General features: G+C 39.7%; 1 protein-coding gene and 1 long non-coding RNA gene across 9 annotated transcripts in view; one reads left to right on the top strand and one right to left on the bottom strand.

The window, feature by feature from the left end:
* Positions 1-794: 794 nt before the first annotated feature.
* LOC127509010 (uncharacterized) lies at positions 795-4,765 on the bottom strand. The gene is made up of 3 exons (XR_007929093.1): positions 4,046-4,765; positions 2,628-2,783; positions 795-1,692 (listed from the first exon to the last, which is right to left on the bottom strand). It is a non-coding gene; the product is annotated as an uncharacterized LOC127509010 (long non-coding RNA).
* An 8,629-nt stretch (positions 4,766-13,394) lies between these two features.
* LOC127508850 (gastrula zinc finger protein XlCGF8.2DB-like) overlaps positions 13,395-27,255 on the top strand; it is a 45,030-nt gene continuing 31,169 nt past the window's right edge. For 6 of the 8 annotated variants that reach the window (XR_007928953.1, XR_007928955.1, XR_007928954.1 and 3 more), the window contains exons 1-3: positions 13,395-13,736; positions 13,884-14,132; positions 14,439-14,631. Coding sequence is in view for 1 of the 8 variants with exons in the window: in XM_051887295.1 (XP_051743255.1) it covers positions 14,439-14,631; positions 24,255-25,192 (1,131 nt within the window). In the remaining 7 variants the exon portion in view is untranslated. Of the gene's footprint in view, positions 13,737-13,883; positions 14,133-14,438; positions 14,632-24,254; positions 25,919-27,255 lie in introns of those variants that run through there. The other 2 variants (XM_051887295.1, XR_007928958.1) reach the window with 2 other exon arrangements.

Genomic DNA, 27,255 nt, shown 5'->3' on the forward strand with positions numbered 1-27,255 from the left:
TCCAATGGCAGGAAATTACAGCGTTAAGTTAAATAAGTACTTGGCTAACATGTTCACGAGTCAAACATAATCAAACATGTGGTAATACCAACAGCAAAGTGCCATTTTCAAAAATAATTAGCAAATATAATGGCTTGTTTACCGGACCTTGGGTTAACCGATCAGTTGAGTGTCGTTGCCCAACCACAGAAACGGGCACAACTCACTCGTTAGTAGCTAACTAACAGATTATCATGATCAACTCAATCAACATAAGGTCATTTCAAGGCTATTATATAACCGATCACAGACACCACACAATTAGTATTAAAATATATTTGTTTTATACTTACCTTAAGCACATTTTCCCTCACAACTCGTCAGGACACGTGTCAGTGGCTATCTTTGACAGATTTATTCGTTTTAAGAAATAAAGTGTTTTTGTTTATTTGTTTGTTTGTTTTTTACATGCAGCTTCAGCCATGAGGAATCCCGTCCTGCCGTCTCCAACGGAAGCAGAGGCGGAGAAATATAATAATATATAATAAAGATTTCCTTCGCTTGGCTCCAGGGAGGGTGTAATTGTTTGTTATTTAATTTAAATGTACGTTATTAAAGTGTATTGTTTTGTTTAAATATATGTTATGGCGTTATGTTAATGGATTTTTATAATTAATTAAAAGTTGTAATCAATATAATGAATTAGAAATACGTTTTTTTGCCTAATAAATATTTTTAAAATCATCAACAAATGCGTGTTTTATTGTAGGTTCAGAACAGCGTGGTTATTTAATCATGTGAAGATGTGCAATGGCTGGATTTTATGTGAGTTAATTTTATTAATGGGAGGAATCATATCTTAAAACGATGTCTGGGCTACATCAGATGTTATCATACTGTTTTTTTGTTAGCTGGGTTTCATGCGTCCTTTGTTCTTGCATTCTTAAGTATAGTGGGTATGCACGTGACGTCACCGTCGACCGTTACGACTGCGGTTACGCCCGCTAAGTGGCAAAAGACTGAGCGGCAGCATTGGTTTTCAGCGTGAATGCCGTGAAAAACACACAAAACGGGAAAGAGCTTTGTGATTGACTGTACAAATAGCTTTGACACAAAACCTGAGGTATATATTTACAGACTGCCGAAAGCTACAGAAAAAAAGAAGCATGGATCACTGCAATTCACAGAAATGTTATGATAAGTTGTCCATAACACTTGGCCTACTTTGGCCTTTGAGGCTGGTAGCCATCGAACTTGGGCAGCCACATTTGTAAATGCTGCTGTGAAAATGCAGCCTTGTAAGTGCAACCTCTTACAAAAGGATCCAAAGTTTTGGCTGTAAATCACCATAAAATTCAACCACAAATGGAAAATAAATTCAAACATGTCTGTGCAATTCAGCTCTGCCTACTCTGTGCTGTACAGCTGGGTGGTCAGTCTAGTGACTTTTGGGGTCATCTTTTTTCCATCAAGCTCCATCAGGACCTTTTGCACAAATTCAAAGGTGAACTGCAGCCTTTTCGGATATTTTAGGTTAAGTGTGTATATGAGCCCAAAGACCATGGCAAAAGCAGTTGCAACCGAGGGCAACTGGTTCAGGACCTCTGTTCCATCGATGACAATTTTAATGTCTTTGGGTGGATGGAGAGGATCCTCTTTCCCAGTGATAAAGATCGCCATGGTTGCCTGCTCCAGTTCTTCAACCTCATTTTCCTGCATAAAAAAGAAAGACAATAAGTACGTTATAGTTTCAGAAATCTCCCGATTTCATGTTAGATCATAATGTGCCAAGCTCTTATACACTCTAAACTGAACTTGAATAGGTGTGTGACGAGTGAGAGCTGTGAGAGTGAAGCGAGGCCGGTGAGTAATTGATCAGCGCCAGCTGCGCGTCACACCGGTCTCGGATCTCTCACAGAGGAGTGACGGGAGAATAAAAGGAGGAGTGACGACAGTGAAGGACGAGAGAGGACCAGGCCTGGATTTTACGTTGCGTTTTAGTACGTTTTGTTATGTGTGTGCACGGCAGTCATCCGTGAGGAGCTACCGCTTTTACTTTGTTTGTTTATTTATTGATTAAAGTCTTTTAAATGTTCGCCGGTTCCCACCTCCTTCTTCCCATATCTATGAACTGTGTTACAAGGCGCAAATCAAACGAATCAAATGTTTATGACAAGGGGTGTGACAAAATTAAAAGTGATGAGATCTCTCGTCTGGTTAAAAGATGTCTCATGAGATTCACGCAATTCAAATTTTTTCACATGCTGTTACGTGACACATCAAATGATCTCACACAGTAAATAAAACAAATGTATAACTGATAACGAGCACTCGCAGAGTGAATTAACTCTGCCCAGCTGATGCAACACCAGCGTACGCTGTGATATAAAAACTGGAATGCTATAGCTCTGTTTGAGACTGTGAGCTGCAGTTATAACTGAATTAAAATATATTAAATTTATCATTGAGGTATAAAGGTGCCCCAACCACATTTAAAGAAGTTACTTCCCCAAAGACACAAAGAGGAGGCAAGACTAAATCATTGCTGCTGACCCGGCAAGAGTTGATTTACAAAAGTTGATCAATAGGAGAAACATATCAACTATTCAGCCATGGATCCCACTGATACACAACTTATTCATAGATACCTCATCTAAAACCTGCAAGGTCCTGGTGGTCTTCTCTTTCACAACTCCTCCCTTGCTCCTGATGACCTCCAACAGTTTGGTGGAGTGCTTGTCCAACTGCACCAAGAACTTTGTCTCCAAGGGAACTGTTGTAATTCGCAAGAACTCTGCATTGATCTAAAAAGTAGAGCACACAGAAATAAGTTTAATAATAATAATAATTATAATATTTATAATTAATTAATAATATAATATATTTATATTAATATAATTAATTATAATAATATAAATAATAAAAATATTAGAAGAAAAATACTTTAAAGTTGTCATTAATGGACCATAATTATTGCACAAATAGTATTTAGTACCAAAAGATCAATATTTTTTCAATAAATTTTATTTAACTAAAATATAGAACATTTATTTAATTGAAAAATAGATAGTATGGTCACATTTGACCACCAATGAGTATGAGTGTGACCAATTAGTAAGGAATACCTGAGGGTTAAATACAAGAAAAACATTAACATTAATGTCAACAATGTTGCATCTCCATCACTGTCCATAATAAAATGATAATGTAAATGTGGTTGACGTAATAATCAATGCACACTATGCTGTACTGTTTACCAAAAAATGCTGTAAATACCTGTATAGTGAAGCTGTTGTCTATTCAAATGTATTGACAGAGCTGGCTTGTTTAGAACTATTCAGACAGAGCTCCATGAACCACGTGACCGCGCGCGCCGCCGCGAGATGAAAGCATGTCGCAACTCTGTTTTTCAACATTAAGTGCGCCAAACCTGTATTTATTGTTTGAATTTAGTATTAAAACTTTTTTTAAAAAATGTAAAAGCTTATACTTCATATCAAAAACGGGTTTGGCAATTTGGCGTGAGATTTACTTGGGCAGAGTGATGCCGTGTAACAGAGCCTGAAAGCGCGTGTCTCACGCCAAATGCGTGAGAGTTGACAACCCTGACTGATATCTTCACTAGCTAGCTTTAAAACAGTGCCCGCTGAGCTCTTAAAAGACAGTAATCTCGACAAATAAACATTTTGTAGGCTCTTCGCGCCACTGTTAACTATTAAAAACACTCAGCAGAACAAATGCATTTGCATTAACATTACCTGTAACGTTAATTAACTTACACGTGGTAACTTTAGCTAACGTCAATGCCCCCACAAAATGCATTTAGAAATAATAGTTTGCATTTATTAGCCAGTTAACTAGCGACCTGTGATAGCATTACTCACCCATGACCAGAGGGCGGCTAAAGTAACTTAACGTTATAGTTTGAATGAAGAATGCTAACGTTTCTAGTGCTATCTTATAATTTACATGCTATCAAGCGTGAGCGCTGAAATTACGGCCAGAGTAAAGGCCAGTCAGGTATACTTGGGAAAAAAACGTTAACGATAAATTTTGTCTATCTTACCTGTATCAATGTTGCTCGTAGTTCTGTGTCGCAGCCTGGCGTCTGTTGAAGTGTACCGTCACGGCCGCCGCTCAACAGATCGTGTGTTGTGTTCTTCACAGACAGTTCAACTGTCGTTTTTTTTTTTTTTTTTTTTTTGTATCAGAGAGCGGGAACTCCAACTCAACAATGCGCATGTGCAAATCATGCTTAATCTAATAAAAATGCTCTGATCAAATTAATAAATTCAGTTTAATGTCCCGCTGCCAATTTATATTGTATCAATGTAAAAAAAAAAAATGGATTCAACCATAAATATAAACTAAAATGTTTACTTTAAATGAAAAAAATAATAATTTTAAGCTATTTCAACGAGAAAATACGCATTAAACGAACAACAGCAATGTTAGACTTTTTTCAGTGTGGGTGTGTGGGTGTGTGTGTCAGGCAAAGGCGCAGGCAGTTGTGTCTGTGCGCTCTGGACGCTGTGGGGTCCTGATGGTTCTTCTCGTTGGCTTACAACCTTAACAACAAAATGAACACATTTAGTTGCGCTATGATTTGATATGTAATAAAATATATCTAAAATGTTTTTTTTTCTGCATTAATAAAAGCATCCACTCTTATTTATATATTTTAATTTGTACCTGTTAATGTCATCATTATTGGCGTGAACAGTAACTCAAATGTTAAAGTGGGAAAATTTGGACAGTTGTTATAAAAGTTGTGTATATATAAATGCAAACGTCATGCTCGATCTACACGTGAGCTCATAATAGCTTCGTCTCCATCCATGACGCATTTGTTACACGACACGAGCTCAGTCAGAGCGCCTTATGTAGGCCCTACTCGGCATATGAAAAATACATTTTAATGTGACATCAAGTAAGGTAAGTCTTACGACATACATTGATTGTTTTTATGATCTTTGATGTTATTATGCTTATTGTCTGCAGCGTAAAGTGAAAGGAACATTTTGATAATTAAGCGCAACTTTTGGCACTCGATTACGCGCGCATTTGCGCTTTTCATCCGGAACAAAATGGTTAAGCGGGTGACATAATTGTTCCAAAAATAGTTCACTTGTCCCATTTCAGGACTGATTTTACTTTGAAGTTTGGCTTAAGATGAAAAACATGCAATGTCCTCTCAGTATGCCTAGCCTATTCCTGATTTCTATTGTGCACGTGTGTGTCATGGTCTTGTGTCTGTCAGAGCAGAAACGAAAGCAGTCAGTCATACGTAAATTAAATGGGCATTATTTATTTAATAGAACACAGCAAAATGCCCATGACAAAAAAAGTCATTCTGGTTAATAATAAGTGAAGCTGGTAATGCTGTTTGTAGAGTTGTTTAATTCTCTGCCAAGATCTTTTGTCTTCAGTTGATTTCATTGAAGGCAGTCAATTGTAGCTGTTTCTCTTTCCTTTAGTGCAGGGGTGTCCAATCCTGCTCCTGGAGAGCTACCATCCTGCAGATTTCAGCTCACATTATTCATACAGAATCTCTCCAGATCCTTCAGATTCCCAGCTCTATGTTGGTGCTTCTTCTCTTCAGTTTTCTATAGTGTTCAGCTCAGGGGACGGCCATTGCAGAAGCTTGGATTTGTGCTCAGTGACCTAATTTATTGTTTTGATTTTGATGTTTGTTTTTGGATTGCTGTCTGTTGGAAAATCCAACCATGGTCCATTATAGGATTTCTAGCAGAGGCAGTCAGGTTTTGATTTTTTTTTTATGTTGGGATTGGATAGAATCCATATCTGGAAAAAGATGTCCAGGATCTCTGGCAGAAGATTAGGCCCACAACATTAAAGATACAGCAGTGTATTTCATTTTACACATGCGTTACTTTATAATCCTTGTGTGCACCAAACCCATCTTAAGTGTTTGCTGCCAAAAAGCTCTTTTTTGTTTTTCATCTGACCATAGAACTATATAAAATATAGTGAACTGAAGAGAAGAAACACCAACATGGAGCTGGAATCTGAAGGATCTGGAGAGATTCTGCATGAAGGAATGGTCTCTGATCTCTTGTCAGGTGTTCTCCAAACTCATCAGGCATTACAGGAGAAGACTCAGAGCTGTTATCTTGGCAAAAGGACATTGCAAAAAGTATTTAATAAAAGGGGGCAAATAATCCTTTATCAAAAGGATAAACAATGCAGATTTATTTTTTACAGCCACCTTTGATCATATTTACCAAGGGGGCAAATAATTCTGACCAGCACTGTAGATAGGTAGATAGGTCTATTCTTAATAACTATAATTATACTAAAGTTTTTATAACATGCCTCTCCATTATTTTTTATCATTAATTTGAGATCTTGACAAAGACACATTATTAGTCATTAGTGGCAAGAAACTTACGAATGATAACATCATTGATAAGAAGCTGCCGAAATGGAAGTTTTCCCTTTCTCCCTTTGTAACTGTAGCGTCCCCATAACAAATTATCTCCAATTTTTTCAGCATCCTCCTAACTCCATCTCCCAAGCTGCTTCCACTCTGATGACACAGATAACGAATCTACAAACAATAACAATCAGTAATTAAACACAAGAATAACTTATTTTAAATTATTACCGGTTAACAATGACTACTAATGTTGCCTGCTTTATGGCACATACCATCTTCTTTCGAAAGGCAACATCTTTCAGCTTGTTGTCCTGGATTTGGTCTTGTTTCAGCATGACTCTCCTCTCCAAACTCTTATTCTGTTTTGAATAAGCGACCTCTAGGGTGAAAAATTACATATTGTGGTTTTAACAGATCCAGTATTAACATATCCCTGTGATCTCCCAGATGAAGGTTAGTTTTAAAGTAACCAACAGTTTCCTAATTTAGTTACTTGGTGTTTGGTAATGAAGGACCTACTTTCCTTCAGCAACACTGACTCAATGACAAACAATTCATTCATTAGAAGACAACTGATGGCAGCTGTATTCATAGCACTAATTAATCACTTAATATTTAGGGTATTAATCATAAATATGGGGGGAAACGAAACGTGGTCAAGAAACGTTTCTGCACGTTCCTTGACCACCTTCTTCCATATGGATCAATTTTCTGTTCTGATCTCAACAAGTCTGGGCAAACTACTAAGGCACCAATCAGAGGCTGCAATTTTATCATGTAGACTTCTTACAAAGTATTTTACAGTATTTTAAAAATACAAAAATACAAAACACTGAAGTATTTTGATACAAAATACAAAGCCATTTTCATCAGCCATATCAAATACAAATTACAAAATACTATTTTGTATTTGAAATACGTATTTGAAATACATGTATCAGAAATACTGCCCATCCCTGCAAGTGAGCCATCACAAATGATCAGAATTGGCCTTTCGACTGCTTTTTTCCCATAGAGCTTCATCATGCCCATTTGAAAAGCCTGCAAAAAGTATGTGACACAAGTTAGGTAGGTTGCAACTGGAAGAGGAGATGCCCCATTGGAAGGATTACGCACAACTAATTCATACACATAGTATTGGTGGACTTGTGGAGCTTCCTTTTTGAATTATACTTCCAGTTGCATCCAGATAGACAATGTCCTCCTTGCACCTTTTGTAAAACACTGACAGCGTTTTCTTTGACCACAGCATTATGCCTTTTGGGTGCATCATGACCCCATTAATTAGCATTTGGAGACTTAGAAGTTCATTTGAATGAGGTCTTTTCAGTTGTCTTTGGCTCCATGCAATGGTTTTCAGAGCCTCTTTTGTTGGCGCTTCATCTCTGCACCCAGACTGCATCACCTTCTCTGGGAGTTTTACTATAGAATCCAAATAGACACTTCTGGGTAATTTGGTTTCCAGAGTTTCTCCAGTGGATATACGTGAATCTGCACACACTGACTCCTTTTTAGCTCAGTAGTACTGTGGCACACATCTCCTCCTGTGAACTGCACAGCTGCCTTCAGGGTGAATTCATCTGTGACTTCCACAGTAACATTAATGGGGCAGTCTTCAAACCGGCAGTAACCCAAACATTTGAATAGAGGTGTGTTTTTTAGGGACTACGGGGTTTTGACACTGTGGCGTGTGAAACCAAAATTGCAGTATGGGTGAATTGACCTCATTGCCCGTTTGTCCACTGTAATCCTTGAAAACATCTTCCTTTCCGACGCTTCCTCAGGTCTTGCCATTCTTTTTTGTCAATAAAAAAGAAACACGGCTCCTGTGGCAAACTACATCCAAAGAATGGGTCTTCTGCCTCACTGCTCTCTGTAGAAATGTTAGTTGATTCAGCCAAGGCAGATTCCTTGTCTTTTCCTGTGACACAAAAATAATTCCAATGATATTTTTGGATTGAAATAGATATGCAGGCTTTTACTATTAAACTGATGAATTGTATTATTTATAAATCATATATATTTTTATGTTATATGTGTGATAGTATCACATTTCTCAAAGAGAGCACACCTTTTGTGGCAAAGGTTGCAGCAAATAATTTTGTTTTTTTATTATTATTATTATTCTGACTGTTATTTTCCCTTTGAATACTTTTGTGAATTGACATGTAATCTCAAAACATGCTTTTTCATATCAAACTGCTGCTTGTTTGGATGTGATAGGATATTGAAATGGCTAAAGAAGTGCATTTCTTTTAATATTCTGCCAGTATGCTTTCCCTATTACTGAAGCAGAAACTGAAGCTGTTTGGTAAAAATATACAAATTTCCCACCTTTTCACCTGAACATTCAGACTCCTTTTCTTCATGAGGTTTTCATCCTTTAAAGCTGCTGTCAAATGTTCACAGGAGCCCTGAAAATACACATCATCATCAACACAAAGTAAACCCTTAATAAAAATTTAACAAGGTAAATGATATCTTTTACTTCATAATATATATAGAATTACCTTATGATCAGGAAACGCTGATTTGCATTCAAGCTGCTGAGTCTCAGGCTTTACCAGATGACTTGTGATTGCGGCGTCACTGTCAAGCAACACATCCTGGAGGTGAGAGTGTAAAAACATTTTAAATAAACACAAGTGTAACCTACAAAGAGAATGTTATTTAAAGAAAAAAGTAAGAAGTTCAAAAGATGATGACCATTCATTGTCTTGCTCCAAAAGTGGAGACCAATTACTGTCTCCCACATCACTTTCTGTCACGTTTCCGCCCACTGCTGCTTCCTTCCACTCCCCACCAGAGGTCTCCGTTTCAACATTAAGACTTTTTCATTGCACACACGCAGTCACTTCACTCTGGACTACAGTTATTATACACATGTAACAAATTCTCATTACTCAATAACTTCTAAATTAAATAGTTGCAGTCACTGAAGCACACACAGAAACAGGAGCACATAAACTGATAGGGATTCACTGGTTACACGGATAGCATTCAGTGCTTTTAATACAATGCATTTTTCAATATATTACTTTGGATTTTTTTTTTATTCTTAACATGTCCCATACACTTGCATGCTTGTTTTTGTCTCTTCCTGCCGTGACGCCCCTGTTGGCCGTTCCTTGTTTTGTGTGTTGTGTCTGTATTGTTTGCAGGTGACGGGCTGATTGTGGCGTCATTGGGAGCACCGGCTTCTAGGTGTTCGTTGCTCCCTACAAAAACAGATCATTCCTGTTGGTGGCTGTTCTGCTCCAGATTTGGTGGCTGTTTTTAGCTCTTCGTCTCCATACATGGCTAAAGCCCAGATCATTTTAAGCATGAATGTAAAATAAAGCTCAGATATTTCGCAAGATGAATGTACTCATCTTCTCCTTATTTGTAGTGATCCTTTGTGGTCGCAACACTGCAGATAAGTTGTGTGAGCTGCCAAAGTCAAGATCGGGGCAAAAGGTGATCACTGCACCATGTAAAGATGTTTGCAGATTACACTTGTAATAGTTGTAGTGTTTCTGTGAAAATCCTAAAAGGTTATGTACATCAAGGGCTACAAAGAAATAAGGCACATTACCTCTATGCAGGTTGCAAGTCACGCTTCAGAAATTACAACACATTAAATTTGTCATGTTTACCGTCATCATCGGCAGTCATCTTCTGCGTCACAGTGCGAGTCTCTGCAGGGACCCTTCAATGTGAAGTTACCAACTGTCAGAGACAGTTGATCGATCTTTCAGATCTTTTGGGTAACCTCAAATTTCACATTTCAGAAAGAGAGCAGGTGCATTGCCCCTTCAAAAACTGTGATCGCTCATTTTCAGTGAAATCATCTTTCACGTCCCACCTATCTAGAAAGCACAAACACTCTACAGCTTCGCATGTCTTCACGGTCTTCCTTCAGTTTCTAGAGAGTCTCAGTTCTCTGTTGCTGAAAGCCACTCAGATGAAGGGGCAGATGATGATGGGGTGAGGAGGATATACTAGACCCTGCACAAATGAAGAGCTTATATATGAGAAATCTGTCCATGTTTTACATGAAGTTGCAGGCGAAGCACCTGATCCCTTCCTCCACAGTAGTTAATCGTAGAAGAGATTAATAAGTTAGTGGAGTGTGCCAGCAGTACACAAAGAATCAATTAAAAGTATCTCTTCAAACAAAAACTAAACTCTCTGAGACAGAAATTGAAGATGTTTTGAAAACCCTAGATGGCATGGATAACAGAGAAAACAGTACTTTCAGGAAAATTTTCCTGTGCATCCAAAATGCATTTTTTTGGGGATTGATGAACAGAAAGGAGTGACATGCCTAGTATATTCCCATAAAAGACACATTAACAGCTCTCCTGAAAGAATGTTGTACATCTAGGAATAAGAGTACACCTTTTTTTTTTTTTTTTTTTACAATTTTACAATCTAGAGCACCTTTAAATTCATTTTCTTCTTCTCATACTGGCATTTCTTTCAATGTGTCTTTATCTGTCACGGTGAGAAGGTGCATCTGATTTCCCTTCCACAGGTGTGTAGTACTGGATCTTTTGGGCTTAGACCTGATAATCACGCTTTTGTGTGTGTTACAGCTGAAGCGTTCCTGCCTGTGTCAGCTCCAGTTATTCTTGCCACACAGACCGTCTGAGTCTAATATGGGATTTTATTTTCATTGCATCAACAGATAAATGGAGACCCTCTTTATAAAGAGGACCCGTGCTGGAGAGTTCCCTTCGCCCACCTCTGCACCAGTTTGGGACAGTGTGTGTCATCATATAAAACACACAACATTCATACAGTCTCTCTGCTTCTGTCACACACAGTACCAGCAAATGCCTCGACCTGAGGACAGTAAGCTGAGCGTCAGGAGTCCATGCCACGTGCTCAGATACCAGCAGAAAACAGAGATTTTTAGCCATACATGTTTTTATAATTCATTTTATTCTTTTTTTCACTTGAATTGTTTTTAAAATATGTCATTTTGGTGATCAAAGATGAGTTTTAAGGGATAAAATAATTGATTACAGGGGGATTTTAACCATACATTGTTTTATTGTTTTTATTAATTAATTAATATTACCCAGAGCTTTTTCTAATTACAATGTAACTACTTCACCTTAAAATAAATATTATATATAATATATTATCGGCCGACTAGCCTCTTCAGCTAGTTAGCACAGTAATGCAAGTAATTACTCACTTAAAACTTGCATATGGAATAATTAACTAGATTTCATTTACATCAATTTTGTTGGCAATTTTATTTATTGTATTTTCCATTGCTGCTGACACAGTAAGCACTTTCACACTTAGAGAGACAGACTGACTTTAAATAGCAACACAAAGGAGGATTTATGGAGTGTAAACACAATACTAACTTACACACTCTTCTTAAATCTCTGTCATGTCAGCTCATAATTCATAGACATTGGTAGAGCGCTAATGTGTTTTATTGTATGTTTTAACAAAGGCTACACTAGTGTTTTATTCAGTTATGTTTCTTTATTCTTCTGAAAACAGGCCATTGCTTCTGTATTCATTTTAATTGACTTTTTCCAAAGTCAATAAACACGTTCAGCCCAAGCAAAGGCTGGATATCCAGGCTTTATTCGTTTATTATCAAATACTGTGTTTCATATGCTGCATATCATATACCCAACACTTGATTAGTTAACTGCTCCACTAAAACGCTCCCATGCGGTACTTTTCTTTCCTTCACTTTTTTTTTTAAATTCACATTTTATTAAATTTCTCTCAGATTTGTTTTGCCTTCATTGCTGCTTAACAAGTTAACCCGCAATTGCCTGTGCAAATTAGTGCAATATCTCATGTAGATTTTCTTCCTACGTGTTCTATAATGTCCACTAGGAGTTGCGCTCGACAAATGTTTTCCTTTATTGGTTTTCCCTGAAGAGAGATGCTGTTTTTGAAAACGAAAGTAGGCGTGATGCACATTCATTGAGTTTTACTGTGAAATGAGAGTTTGTGTCTTTATTAAAGGGACAAACCGATCGTTTCGTGTCTTAGGACATCAATGTGTCGTCACGAGCCGCAGGGTTTAATTTGGATTTGTCTATGCAAGTTTTATTTACTCTTATAGGCGAAGTTCCCATTGACATGCATTATAAGGCTGACAGACTGCAACGGTTGGAGTTAAAATTCATCATTTGTGTTCTACTGAAGAAACAAAGTCACCTACGTCTTGGATGCGCTGGGGGTAAGCAGATAAACATCACATTTTCATTTTTGGGTGAACTATCCCTTTAAAATCAAAACATTCATGATTTATGTCTCATCCGCCCGTGACCCACCTGCATTTAATTGACTGTTATTTTTTATTACCACCCCGCGGATACCGTGATCCGCGCATCTGTAGTACACACCTATGAAATATAGATATTTGGTGATCATTTATTTTTCTTCCTTTTTGATTTTGTCTAAACAACAAACCTGACAACCACATAAAAGCACAAAACAGAACCGACAGTCTCTTTTAAGAGCATCACAGAATTTGAATCACTACATAGACAGCAACAAATGACCCTTGACATTGAAGACTTTATTGCTATTGATTTAATTACAAACATGTTAAAGATTACATATTTAATTTGACTGAACCTTTTAGCAATAATTTTTGGTATTGAATGAATTACATTTAATATTGATTGCTTCTTTTACTTATACTGATCCTTGAAAGATAACTTTTTACACATTTTATACACGTTTAAACTAAAATTTGTCCACATTTTATATATTGGTAAAACACACTTAGATTAAATGTGTTTCAATCAGAACTCTGCTTTATGAACTCAAACAACCTTTTTAACACATTTTTTTGTATCATATTTGTCACTGTTTTAATTTTAATACAAAGATTGCCTGGTAAAATAGTTAGATTTCAATGCACTTCTGTGATTGTAGACAATGCAGCGTCTGAACAGGACTTTTATTTTGGAGTGACGACATGACGTCATAAGACTGCGCCGCGATCCTGCATCTGCTGTGATTCTGTGAAGAAAGGTTTGTTTTAAGAATTTTGTTTATATCGACATAAACAGTTTTAGTAGTTTTACCAGCGATGTGAAATGAGTTTATTTACTATTTAATGTAATTGTAATTCTTCATCTAACTGTAATGAAGGATATTTGTATGAGTAAAGCTCATCCACTGATGAGAAACAGTAAACCTGCGTCTCATTTCTCTCTCTATGGCTGCACCCGAGAATCTAGGTAGCTGTCTTGCTGCCTCACTGTCTTATAAGAGAATGACTTGCAGCGTTTGTGCATGAAGGCACCTCACTGAACTGATTTCGGACAGACTTCTGAGACAGTGTAACAGTTTAATGATCTACAGCAAAATAGCATGAGCTTTGGTGAGAACTATACAAATAATTAATTACTACACTAGTGATTTCTCGATAGAAATGATATCAAAATTGAAATATGTTGGTCAAAATCGTATATTTATACACAAACTGAGCAGCAAACGCAACTTTCGGACGCCATCTTTATTTTTCTAGCTCAGCTTTCACAGAATGGAAAGCACAGGATTATGGGATATCAAAGGCAGCTAAGGATACATCTATGCTTCCTTCAAAAATCGATCTGAGGAAGGGATCTCATGAGGGAAGTGAAGCTAACATTGGATTCAGACGTACCTTGATGCCTTTCTACCTTGAAATGTGTCCTCAGAAGGCAGCATTTTCCAGTTTTCGGACGCAGCCTACATATCATAAATCAGTTTATCATGAACACGAGTTCAGTCTCTGGTGAGTAATGATGGAGAAACTGAACTTTTCAACTCCGAGTCAATCGAATCAAATACTTTGAGAAATGATTCAGTGAATCACGACACGTGCTGCTCAAACAGTGAACATGATCGAGAACACTAACAAACTAATCATGTTTTCATCAAAGAGTAATAATTTAAATATAATCTATAATTCTTTAAATACCAAATGTAGATCATAAATGTCTAAATATGAAGTTTATTAATTTTAAGCGTTAGTGTTGTTGCTGTTGTCTAACCATGTCATTGAAGACCATTAACTCTGTTAATTATTCTCTTCTTAAAGATGGCGTTTATTAAAGAGGAGACTGAAGACATAAAGATGGTGATTATTAAAGATGAGACTGAAGATATAAAGATGGAGTATATTAAAGATGAGACTGAAGACATGAAGATTGAGTTTAATAAAGAGGAGTTTGAAGAAATTAAGATTGAAGAAACATTCAGAGTGAAACATGAAGATACTGAGGAACAAACAGGTTGGTTTTATTCTCACAGCTGAACTCAGTCATTTGATCATTATTAAAATGTCCAGCTCTACAGAAATAGAGAATATACAGAAATATAATCTTAGAAAATATTACAGAAGTCGAAACAAAACAATTATTTTCTGCAACAATAAACCCAATATCTTCTTCTGAATAGAGAACAATGGAAAAGATTTTTTTCTGTTCATGCTCAAAAGAAAAAAATAGTCTATCTGGCCCACGACCGCAGCCAGATTATTTGAATAGCGGCTGGTTCTGAAATAGATCTTCGTCTCATGGTGGCGTATTATCACCGTGTCTACTAACTTACACCAGACGCGCCGCACCGCAACAGTTAAAAGCTGTCTACACTGAACAAACTGACCATTGCAAAGCACTTGGACTACGTCAGAAACAGAACGGGGAATCCGTTTACTGTCAGGAGTGGGTTGTCGCGCCACACCGCATCCAGCGTAGACATTATCACTGATTATAACGGGATCTATCATCTTTTGTAGCGTCGCGCCGCTCCCGTCCGGTGTCGATGTTATATTCTTTGAAAACAGCGACAACTTTGTTGCAGATAAGGCACACCAGCTTTGCATTCACAAAACTAGGTAGAATGAATGCATAGTTGTCTTTCCATTCTTCTTTGTATGCCCTATTTTCGCTGACAACTTTCCACTTTAGACTCTTTGATAGTGCCATTTTCTCTCACCAGCTAGCTTAACATCACTCTGCATGACGTAATATATATATATATATATATATAGAAAAGGAACCCCAGATGTGTCCACAATATCGAATCTGGCCCCCATTTAAAAAAGTTTGGACACCCCTGGTATAGAGCATACATTTCCCTTTTGAAAGGGAACTTCAACTCTGCGTTGATTACGCAATGGGGGAACGTCACGTGACCACGGTGTCTGAAAGCCAACTATCCAACAACTCCAATCCCTATTGGCCGGTGACAGCCTATGACGTAATATGGCGCGACCCAGAGTATAAAAGAGCGCCTGGAGAAACAGTCAGCATCTCATCGTCTTTCGGTCCTGTCCTGTTTGATCGCGACCATATCAACTCTGGTAAGGGATTCTATATATGCCTTACAAACATTCAAGAGAGTGTGTTCATCCGTGTCCCATGGTTTGACACTTGATATACACATTTTCTGGGCATTTTCTGTCTGGAGAGGAGCGCGCATAGACAGTGCTTGAGGGCACTGTCTGTGTGTTTGTCTGTTGTTTATTGTGAGCGTCTCCCTATCGGGACGCTCCGTTCTCGTTCGGCACTCTTCTCGAGGGAAGAGGTGTCCGCATCTGTGCCTGGTGATTCTGGCCCCGTTTGTTCTGAGGCAATACGGCAGCTGCAATCATAGGGCTCGCAGATGAGCTTGTTGGGAAGTTGGAGAGAGTTGTATTCTCTCTCAGCTCCCCTGGGGCTGACGAGCATGAGTGGATGACGATGACGTTCATGTTTGACGTCATTGCGTTCGGCGGCGAGCACTCCTCTGGCTGTTGTGTGTGCGGAGCTGCTGTATTGTTGGGACGTGCTTTTCGGCGGGCTGCAGCTGTGCCGTGAGAGCGCGTTAAGAAAGGGGCCGCACGCGGATGGCTCGACGAACGGTTCCTTTCTATCCATGAATGTTGCAGCTCCCATAGACGTTCCATTCATTCCTGATCTCCGCGTTTGAGATCGGGAGGGCATGGAAAACCCCTGGCCGTTCAGTTTTGTATCTGAACCCAGACAGACGGGAGGAGGAAGAAGCGAGATTGAGATGGGCGATCGATTGTAAACACCGTTGCGTTTGTAATCGATTCCCCAACTGCATAGGGCGATTTATATCTACCCTCTCCTCTTCTTCCACCTCCTGTATGTATATATGTATGTATGTATGTATGTATGTGTGTATATATATACAGGTGCTGGTCATATAATTAGAATATCGTGAAAAAGTTCATTTTTTTATTGTAAATTATTTAAAAAAATGAAACTTTCATATATTCTAGATTCCCTACATGTAAAGTAAAACATTTCAAAAGTTTTTTTTTGTAAATTTGTTGATTAGAGCGTACAGCTAATGAAAGTCCAAAATCCAGTATCTCAAAATATTAGAATATTTACATTTGAGTTTCATTAAATGACCATCCCTACAGTATAAAATCCGGGTATCTTTTGTTTTTTGAAACCACACTAATGGGGAAGACTGCTGACTTGGCAATGGTCCAGGAGACAATCATTGACACCCTCCACAAAGAGAGTAAGTCACAGAAGGTCATTACTGAATGGGGTGGCTGTTTACAGAGTGAAATATCAAAGCATATTAAATGCAAAGTTGACTGGAAGGAAGAAATTGGGTAGGCAAAGGTGCACAAGCAACAGGGATGACCGCAAGCTTGACAATACTGTCAAGTAAAGCCGATTCAAACACTTGGGAGAGCTTCACAATGAGTAGAATGAAGCCGGAGTCAGCACATCAAGAGTCACCACACTCAGACATCTTCAGGAAAAGGACTACCAAGCCACTTCTGAACCAGAGACAATGTCAGAAGCATCTTACCTGGGCTAAGGAGAAAAAGAACTGGACAGTGAACAGTGGTCGAAAGTCCTCTTTTCAGATAAAAGTCAATTTTGCATTTCATGTTGAAATCATGGTCCCAGAGTCTGAAGGAAGACTGGAGAGGCACAGAATCCAAACTGCTTGAAGTCTAGTGTGAAGTTTCTGAAGTCAGTAATGATTTGGGGGGGCCGTGACGTCTGCTGGTGTTGGTCCATTGTGTTTTATCAAGTGCAAAGTCAATGCAGCCATCTTCCAGGAGATTTTGAAGCACTTTATGCTTCCATCTGCTGACAAGCTTTATGGAGATGCTGATTTCCTTTTCCAGCAGGACTTTAGCACCTGCCCACAGTGCAAAAACCACTTCCAAGTGGTTTGCTGACCATGATATTACTGTGCTTTATTGGCCAGCCAATATGCCTGACCTGAATCTATGGGATATTTTCAAGAGAAAGATGAGAAACAGTCGATCCAACAATATACAGATGATCTGAAGGCTCAATAGTGCCTCAGCAGTGCCACAGGCTGATCACTTCCATGCCACACTTCACTGATGCAGTAATTTGGGCTAGGAGCAAGTCATTTGCTGTAATATGTCCTGCCGATCAAGTATTGAGTGCACAAAAGAACATACTTTAAAGAACTTTAACTTTTCTGTTTTGCAAATCCATTTTTTGATTGATTTTAGGAAATATTCTAATATTTTGAAATACTGGATTTTGGACTTTCATGAGCTGTACGCTCTAATCATCAAAATTTAAAAAAAAACTTTTGAAATGTTTTACTTTACATGTAGGGAATCTAGAATATATGAAAGTTTCATTTTTAAAAATAATTTATAATAAAAAAATGAACTTTTTGATGATATTCTAATTATATGACCAGCACCTGTGTGTATATATATATATATATATATATATATATATAGATGCATATATATATATATATAGATATAAACACATATCATGCTCAGATGCTTCTTATGGTCAGACTGATGGCCGGGCCCATAGTGATTATTTCTGTCGGCCTGCTATTTCTGTTTGGTAGTAAGAGGATCTTTTAGGCTTAAAAGAACCTTAGATTCCATCCTTTCATGTAAAGAGGAGCATTAGGAGTCTTGGGTCTTTGAGCCGCAGGAGGGTCTATATTTTATGTGTTTAAAATAAGACCTTATTTCCTGTATAGTTTTCTGAGCATGTAGTCAGAGAAAAAGTAGGGGGTTTTTGGGCAAACTGAAGTTGATAGGCTGGCTAGAATATATATTGTGCAGGCCACAAAATGGCCACCTCTTAGCCACCTGTTGTTTAGAGTAGCTTCTCATCTGCTGTTTTCTAGAGTAGTTTGAGTTAGCACTCGTCACTTCAGTTAATATGCATGTTTAGGTCGGCCCTAATTGGCCGCCTGACATTGTTTGCTCGTGAGCTTCACTTTCTTTCTCATCCATGAGATTTGGAGGTGTAGTCCAGGTTTCACTAGGCTTGTGGCCCTGTAAGAAGGCCCGTAGCTTAGCGGCCAGGCTAGAGCAAGGTTAGGTGTGTTATTTACATATCACCCTATGTATACTATCCCTTGTCAGGTTGTATAGTTCCTAGTTCTGGCCTCCTCCCGAGGGAGTTGTTAGGCCGTATGCCCATTATCCCCTTGCTATGTAAGTGCAATTGTTGAGTTTAACAGCTAGGTTGTAGACTGTTTTTAGACTTTCTGATACTGTTATCTCAGGTGGTAGGCCCTTATCTTTGCGTAGATAAGTCATGCTGTGTAGTGCTAGGCCCCACTTTCTAGAACTTTTATGCTGTGGAAAATGTTTTTTACTCTAAGCTACTTGTTTTCTTCTATCAAGTTTGAGTTGACGTTGCTAGTGTTTAGCATTCGTCCTCTATGGCTCAGTACAGATTTGAGAATCTGTAGGGAGAAAATTATTTTCCTCTGTGAAAATAGCATATGCATCAAAGCGTTGTGTTTGCTTTGAAGTTCTAGACTTTTGCCCTACATTCTATGTGAGCTTACTTATGCTGCCACAGGTTAGCACCTGTTCTCATAATAGCAGGCTTTTTCATGTAGCCGCTATTGGAGACATTGGTGACCTAATATTCCCCATTAGTAGGTTTATTGGTGTTACTGAGCGCATCACCTGTTGGATTGCATACTCAGGGTAGTATAGAACCACTTTTTGAGAAAAGCTGGTTTCTATTAGCTCCCTTTTGTGATCTTGTTAACAGCTATATTGCATATAATTTTGATTGTAGGTTCTTATGGTTAATTAGCCTCCTTCTTGTTAGCAATTGTATTTCTAACAACTGCTGGTAGCTGTTCATAGTTTACTCACATGGTTTACATTATTTCACGAGCTGAAGCCACATGTCATTGGAATGGCAGGCCCCAACAGGCCTCCATTTTAGTTCACATGTTGGCACAGTTTGTGTTTATTCTGCAAAGAGGCTGAATGCCACTTGTTGCTGAGATTGTGGGCCACGGGGCCTCCTTTTTTAGCTGACTTGTTGGCAGGATGCCTGGGAATCCGAGAACCCATACCACCATCGGCCACGCCCCACCTCTGTTGAGTAGGCTTTAAGCAGGCCTCTCGTGGAGTATGGCGACGTAATATGCATTCTTTCTCTCAGTAGTGCGTGAAAGGTTTTCCACTGAATGCATGGCCTGATGGTTGATATGGTCTTGGACTGGCTGATGCCACGTGTTTACTATGGTAGGCCCTAATAAGGCCTCTTTTTAGTTTACATGTTGGCACAGTTTATGGACAAACGGGCTGAACGCCACTTGTTGCTGAACTTGGAGGCCCTGTGGGGCCTCCTTTTTAGCTGACTTGCTGGCAGGATGCTTGTGAATCCATTACCACCATCGGCCACGCCCCATCTCTGTTGAGTAGGCTTTAAGCAGGCCTCTCGTGGAGTATGGTGGCGTAATATGCATTCCTTCTCTCAGTATCATGCCTGAAAGGTTTTCCACTGAATCCATGGCCGGTTGGCTGATATGGTCCTGGACTGGCTGATGCCATGTGTTTACTAGGGTAGGCCCTAATAAGGCCTCCTTTTTAGTTTACATGTTGGCACAGTTTGTGTTATATGGACAAACTGGCTGAATGCCACTTGTTTCTGAGATTGTAGGCCCTATAGGCCTCCTTTTTTAGCTGACATGCTGGCAGGATGCTTGTGAATCCAATACCACCATCGGCCACGCCCCACCTCTGTTGAGTAGGCCTTAAGCAGGCCTCTCGTGGAGTATGTGGCGTAATATGCATTCCTTTTAGAAACTAAATCTTTGAATGCATGGCCTAATGGTTGGTATTGTTATGGTCGCCACCTGCTGATGCCACGTACAGGTGCTGGTCATATAATTAGAATATCATCAAAAAGTTGATTTCATTTCAATAATTCCATTCAAAAAGTGAAACTATTCATTCATTACACACAGACTGATATATTTCAAATGTTTATTTCTTTTAATATTGATGATTATAACTGACAACTAAGGAAAATCCCAAATTCAGTATCTCAGAAAATTAGAATATTACTTAAGACCAATACAAAGAAAGGATTTTTAGCAATCTTGGCCAACTGAAAAGTATGAACATGAAAAGTATGAGCATGTACAGCACTCAATACTTAGTTGGGGCTCCTTTTGCCTGAATTACTGCAGCAATGCGGCGTGGCATGGAGTTGATCAGTCTGTGGCACTGCTCAGGTGATATGAGAGCCCAGGTTGCTCTGATAGTGGCCTTCAGCTCTTCTGCATTGTTGGATCTGGCATATCGCATCTTCCTCTTCACAATACCCCATAGATTTTCTATGGGGTTAAGGTCAGGCGAGTTTGCTGGCCAATTAAGAACAGGGATTCCATGGTCCTTAAACCAGGTACTGGTAGCTTTGGCACTGTGTGCAGGTGCCAAGTCCTGTTGGAAAATGAAATCTGCATCTCCATAAAGTTGGTCAGCAGCAGGAAACATGAAGTGTTCTAAAACTTCCTGGTATACAGCTGCGTTGACCTTGGACCTCAGAAAACACAGTGGACCAACACCAGCAGATGACATGGCACCCCAAACCATCACTGCCTGTGGAAACTTTACACTGGACCTCAAGCAACGTGGATTGTGTGCCTCTCCTCTCTTCCTCTAGACTCTGGGACCCTGATTTCCAAAGGAAATGCAAAATTTACTTTCATCAGAGAACATAACTTTGGACCACTCAGCAGCAGTCCAGTCCTTTTTGTCTTTAGCCCAGGCGAGACGCTTCTGACGCAGTCTGTTGTTCAAGAGAGGCTTGACACAAGGAATGCGACAGCTGAAACCCATGTCTTGCATACGTCTGTGCGTAGTGGTTCTTGAAGCACTGACTCCAGCTGCAGTCCACTCTTTGTGATTCTCCCCCACATTTTTGAATGGGTTTTGTTTCACAATTCTCTCCAGGGTGCGGTTATCCCTATTGCTTGTACACTTTTTTCTACCGCATCTTTTCCTTCCCTTCACCTCTCTATTAATGTGCTTGGACACAGAGCTCTGTGAACAGCCAGCCTCTTTTGCAATGACCTTTTGTGTCTTGCCCTCCTTGTGCAAGGTGTCAATGGTCATCTGTCAAGTCAGCAGTCTTCTCCATGATTGTGTAGCCTACAGAACTGGACTGAGAGACCATTTAAAGGCCTTTGCAGGTGTTTTGAGTTAATTAGCTGATTAGAGTGTGGCACCAGGTGTCTTCAATATTGAACCTTTTCACAATATTCTAATTTTCTGAGATATTGAATTTGGGATTTTCCTTTCCTGAATGAATATAATATGCAAGTTTCACTTTTTGAATGGAATTAGTGAAATCAATTTTTTGATATTCTAATTATATGACCAGCACCTGTATTTACTAAGGTAGGCCCTATGGGCCTCCTGCGTAGCATGTTGGAGTTCAGTTATGTACTCCTCTCACTTTGAGAGTAAAAAGGTGCTTTTTCCAAGTACTGTTCTGAGTGGCTGACCTCTTTAGAAAGGAGTTTTGGTGGTAAAACCTTACTGAGGTTTGGTTCTAACTACATCAGCCTCCTTGAGTCTGGGTGGATTGTCATGTGGGCACTTTACAGTTTAACTACTGTCATTGAGTCATATGTCCTGCTCCTAGCAAGACAGGTGTTCAAGGTGGCCCTCACAGGCCACCATTGAATGTCCTTCTAATATGATGAAATGCTTTCATATGGGAGTCATGCTCCATATAAAGCTATTATCATGATGTAGGCTCCTTTCTGGCCTCTATGATTATGTGCCCACAGTATGGTCTACCTGTTAGGTTGAGCTTTGTACTTCCCTGTTAGGGTGGTTTGTGTAATAGTGCTTAGCTCCCTAAGCTGATCATGGGTTGTAGGCTTCCATGAGGCCTCCTCCTGAGGTTCAGCCCTAGGCTGGTTTGTGCTCCCCTGTATCAGGGTTTCTAGCGCACAGCCTCCTAAAACTTGGCCACTGGACTTACGCCATATGTCTTAGAGGTTGCTAGGCCCTATGGGCTGTCTTTTTGAACATACTGGTGTATGTTTGTGTATATTTCTCTCTGAGAATTATCTGTATACACTTCTGGTTGGCCAGAGGTCCAGGTGATAAATCTAAGCTCCTATGGTTCGGTTATTTATCGGTCTTGGTGCCTAAAACACTGCCACAAGCTGATGCCACGTGTCTGTTAAGGTTATAGGCCCATCCAGGCCTTCCTTAATACGTGTTGGCGTACGCTGTACTCCTCTTGCTTTAAAGAGTAAAAGGTGCTTTTACTGAGTACACTGCTCGTTGGATTGTGTTAGGTAGATTGTCATGTTAGGTGGATTGTCACACTTTGCAGCCTCTTCTGCCATTGAAGTTGTCTGTCTGCCCCAGCAAGACAGGTGTTCAGGGTGGCCCCTCCAGGCCACGTTCTACTTCTGTTTCACATATAGCTACTATCATGCTGTAGGCCCTTCTTCGGCCTCCATGAGTATGTGCCCATTGCATGGTTCTACCTGTTAGGTGAGCTTTGTACTTCCCCTTTGGGTTATGTACGTAATAGTGCTTAGCTCCCTAAGCTGATCATGGTGGTAGGCCTTAATCAGGTCTCCTCCTAAGATTCAGCCCTAGGCTGGTTTGTGCTCTCCTGAAGGATCAGGTGTTCAGCGCACAGCCTCCTCAGTGCATTAAGCGCTGAGTAGATCCTAGGATGAGCGGATTTTACTCCCCTCAATACGACGGTTCATAGCACTCAGCTGAGTTCTGCTCTCCACGATGCCCATCTCTACGCATGGGTCTGAGTTGCTCCTGCCTTTCTGTAGTCACTCTTACCTGCTCTCTTCTATGAAGAGTGCGTTATGGAGATTCTGTATTCAGACAGGGTTGGCCAAGACTAAGTTTGTCCTATGACAGACCAGGTCGGCCTCCCTGGTGGCTTTGAGGTGACGTTCGTTCCCTTCTAGTGACTGGACAGGGTTCCCTTCGGTTCCCTGGCCTCATTCCCTTAAAGAAAACACTTTGTCTGCGGAAAAGTTGGTCTCAGACGCCTCTAGCGGTCTTAGTAGGCCTTCTCTCTTTGGAAGGCCTTCTGTAGGCTCAGCTTGGGCTGTTGGCCATAGGGAATGCTGTCACTGACAGCCTGGTGTGACCCGAGGGTGAGTTGCTAAGCGTTTCCTACATTTGTCAAGCCATATTATTTGGCATGCACTCTCCTCAAGCATGGCAGCGTGGGTATATCGTTCCCCATTGCGTAATCAACGCAGAGTTGAAGTTCCCTTTCGAAAGGGAACGTCTCAGGTTACGTATATATCCATAGTTCCCTGCTTCAGGCTGCCTGCCTGAAGAACAGTCCCTCAAGACGATAGATGCTGACTGTTTCTCCAGGCACTCCTTTATACTCCGGGTCGCGCCATATTACGTCATAGGCTGTCACTGGCCAATAGGGATTGGAGTTGTTGGATAGTTGGCTTTCAGACACCGTGGTCACGTGACGTTCCCCCATTGCAGAGTTGAAGTTCCCTGGTTCTCAGGGAACTATGGTTACATACGTAACCTGAGATGGTTTTTGGTTTTGATGCATTAAATGTCTCAATTGTTTTATGTCTGTTTTTGTCCTAGACCTGATGGCACTGAAAGAGGCGAGTCATGAACTTAATGAAAGGGAAGAAGAGATAGAACATTACGATAAACATCATGATTTCATGATTGGAGAAAGATTGACACAGGCTAAAAAGTCTTCCTCACAAAAAAGAGTTCAAAAGACAGGAACTAAAAGTTATTTCACCTGCCAACAGTGTGGAAAGAGTTTTGACCAACATAGAAACCTTCAAGTCCACTTGAGAGTTCACACTAGAGAGAGTCCCTTCACTTGCCAGCAGTGTGGAAAGAGTTTCACACATGAAGAAAACCTTCAAGTCCACACGAGAATTCACACTGGAGAAAAGCCTTACACCTGCCAACAATGTGGAAAGAGTTTTACTGTGAATGGAAACCTTAAAGTCCACATGAGAATTCATACTGGAGAAAAGCCTCATACCTGCAAACAATGTGGAAAGAGTTTCAGTCAAAAAGGAATCCTTAAAGACCACATGAGAATTCACACTGGAGAAAAGCCTTACACCTGTCAAGAGTGTGGACAGAGTTTCACTGTAAAAGGAAACCTTATAGTCCACATGAGAAATCACACTGGAGAGAGTCCATTTGCCTGTAAACAGTGTGGAAAGAGTTTCAGTGGAAAAGGAAACCTTGAAATCCACATGAGAATTCACACTGGAGAGAAACCTTTCACCTGCCAGCAATGTGGACAGAGTTTCACACATAAAGGAAACCTTGAAATCCACATGAGAATTCACACTGGAGAAAAACCTTTCACCTGCCAGCAATGTGGACAGAGTTTCACACATAAAGGAAACCTTAAAGTCCACATGAGAATTCACACTGGAGAAAAGCCTTACACCTGCACTCTGTGCGGGAATGGCTTCACACGGGAACGAAACCTTAGGAAACACATGAATATTCACACTGGAGAGAAGCCATTTACATGTGATCAGTGTTGAAAGAGTTTCAGATTTAAAGGTGACCTTAAGGTCCACATGAGGATTCACTCGAAAGAGAACTGTTTTAGAATTCATCACTGTGGAAAGAGCAGAGGTGTAAAGAGTATCTGAAAACCATTCTTGAGTAAAAGTACAGATACCTGACAGCAAAAATTACTCCCATTACAACAGGGTATCCGTGGGGCATTAAAAAGCATTAAAAGTCATTAAATGGATTTTGCGAAAATTAAGGCCTTAAATGGCATTAAAAAGCATTAAATTTCATTTCAACAGGCATTACATTTTTTATATATAGTTTTGAAGAAAAATAATACTACCAGTTTATTTTGAATAAAGCCTAAATAATTAATAACTTTGATTTGCTGTCGCAAAATGTACATTGGTGTGATACGCACACGGAACCAGTTTGGTAATTGCCTCCGGCCTGTGCAAAATTGCTGTTTCGGACTGTGGCGGGCTGGGACCTGTAGACAGAAGGCTGCATCAGTTTTGCCAACTTGGTGCCTTTTCAGGCCCCTTTTGCGACTTTTTTCTAAGAAGAAAGCATGTTGTGACGAATATAGTGACTTGTTAACCTGATCTAGCTTCCGAGACCCCCTGGTACTACCGCACGAGCGCGAGATCTTGCTTTCCTGCCATTGCCGCACCTCTCTGATTCAGCAGCGCATTCAGTTGAGGATGTGCGCTCTGTCAGAGAACAAATAAAATAGATACTATTGCTTCTAACCTGAGTGATCATTTTACGTGTACATATAGCCTAAATCACAGAAACTGTCTTTATCTTATGTGTATGGTGATTTTGTCAGACAACGTCTCGATTATAAATCAGGATTTTAGTGCTGGTTTAAAATGTCAGGACTCGAACTTTACTTTCCTGACCAGACAGGGACCTGATTAAAACGTCAATACCTGGAAAACCCCCCCCCCCCCCCCCCCCCCAAAAAAACAGCAACTTGGGAATCACCAAAATGCGAGTATGACTGATTTTATTACATTTAGTGTAAGTGGCGATAGATAGTGGATAATAATAGGCTGTATAATGTACTGACGATAACAAGGTTGCGCTGTTGAGGCTCGCGCACCATCTCGAGGAGAAATGGAAACATGAGCGAAGCACACACAAAAAGAAACTGTGGTAGCTTTTTCCCTACGCACCTGACCTAAGTTAAACCGGGTGTCCCAGACACCATCAATCTATAAATTTATACTCTACTAAGCGTACTTCAATACCTGTTCGAGTCGGCCGACGTCTCGGCCTGTTTTGGGGCACTATCACCTGGTACTAAGCTCTTTAGTGCTCCTCACCTCCACTAAACACTATTACTATAGTATAGAAGTAAGATCTCTAGTGCTTAGTTAGTTTGCTGAACAGCCTAACAACCAAACAGACTCCAGACTATGCCTCAGAATATGCTTTAATCACGGCCGGGAGAGTTCTCATCAATTCCAGAGAATCTCTCTCTGAACAAAGGAATACAGCAGGTTTTATAGGATTTCAGGTACATCACACAGTCAGTATAGCATGATCTATTACTCATTATCATCAGTCTTAATATGATTGGTTCAGATTTAAGAAAAACATCTCAGTTCCTCTGTCCCGCTTACTGCCGGAGTAAATTTAGATTAGAACAACTGAATCACAGGATCATCAAAAAATATCACCGGGTTAATAGTTCATATTACTCAATAGGTTAAAACAAAATTTTCAAAGACTATTTTTTATCTTTAGAAGGATGCTGTCTAGCCAGCACAGCAGAATTTTTCCACTTGTTACAACACTCAGTCCTAGTGACTATTTCCTTATTTCAGAGTTAGCATTATTAGGCCTGTAGAAGAAAAGAAATGTTAGTTCATTATTAATTAGTTTAAAATTTCCATCACAAAACTCAGTTAAACATACTGCGGTAAAAATTCAAAATGTGGAGTTTTTATAACTTTGTAAGCTTTTTTTTTTATAGTTTTATATACTGGTAAGCAAAATCACACGACCAAGAATGCTGTTTTCCTAAATAGGCTACCATCACGATTAAAAACGTGACACTGATTTCATACAACAGTTCAAT

Source organism: Ctenopharyngodon idella, chromosome 3, assembly GCF_019924925.1.
Source record: "Ctenopharyngodon idella isolate HZGC_01 chromosome 3, HZGC01, whole genome shotgun sequence".
NCBI lineage: Eukaryota > Metazoa > Chordata > Actinopteri > Cypriniformes > Xenocyprididae > Ctenopharyngodon > Ctenopharyngodon idella.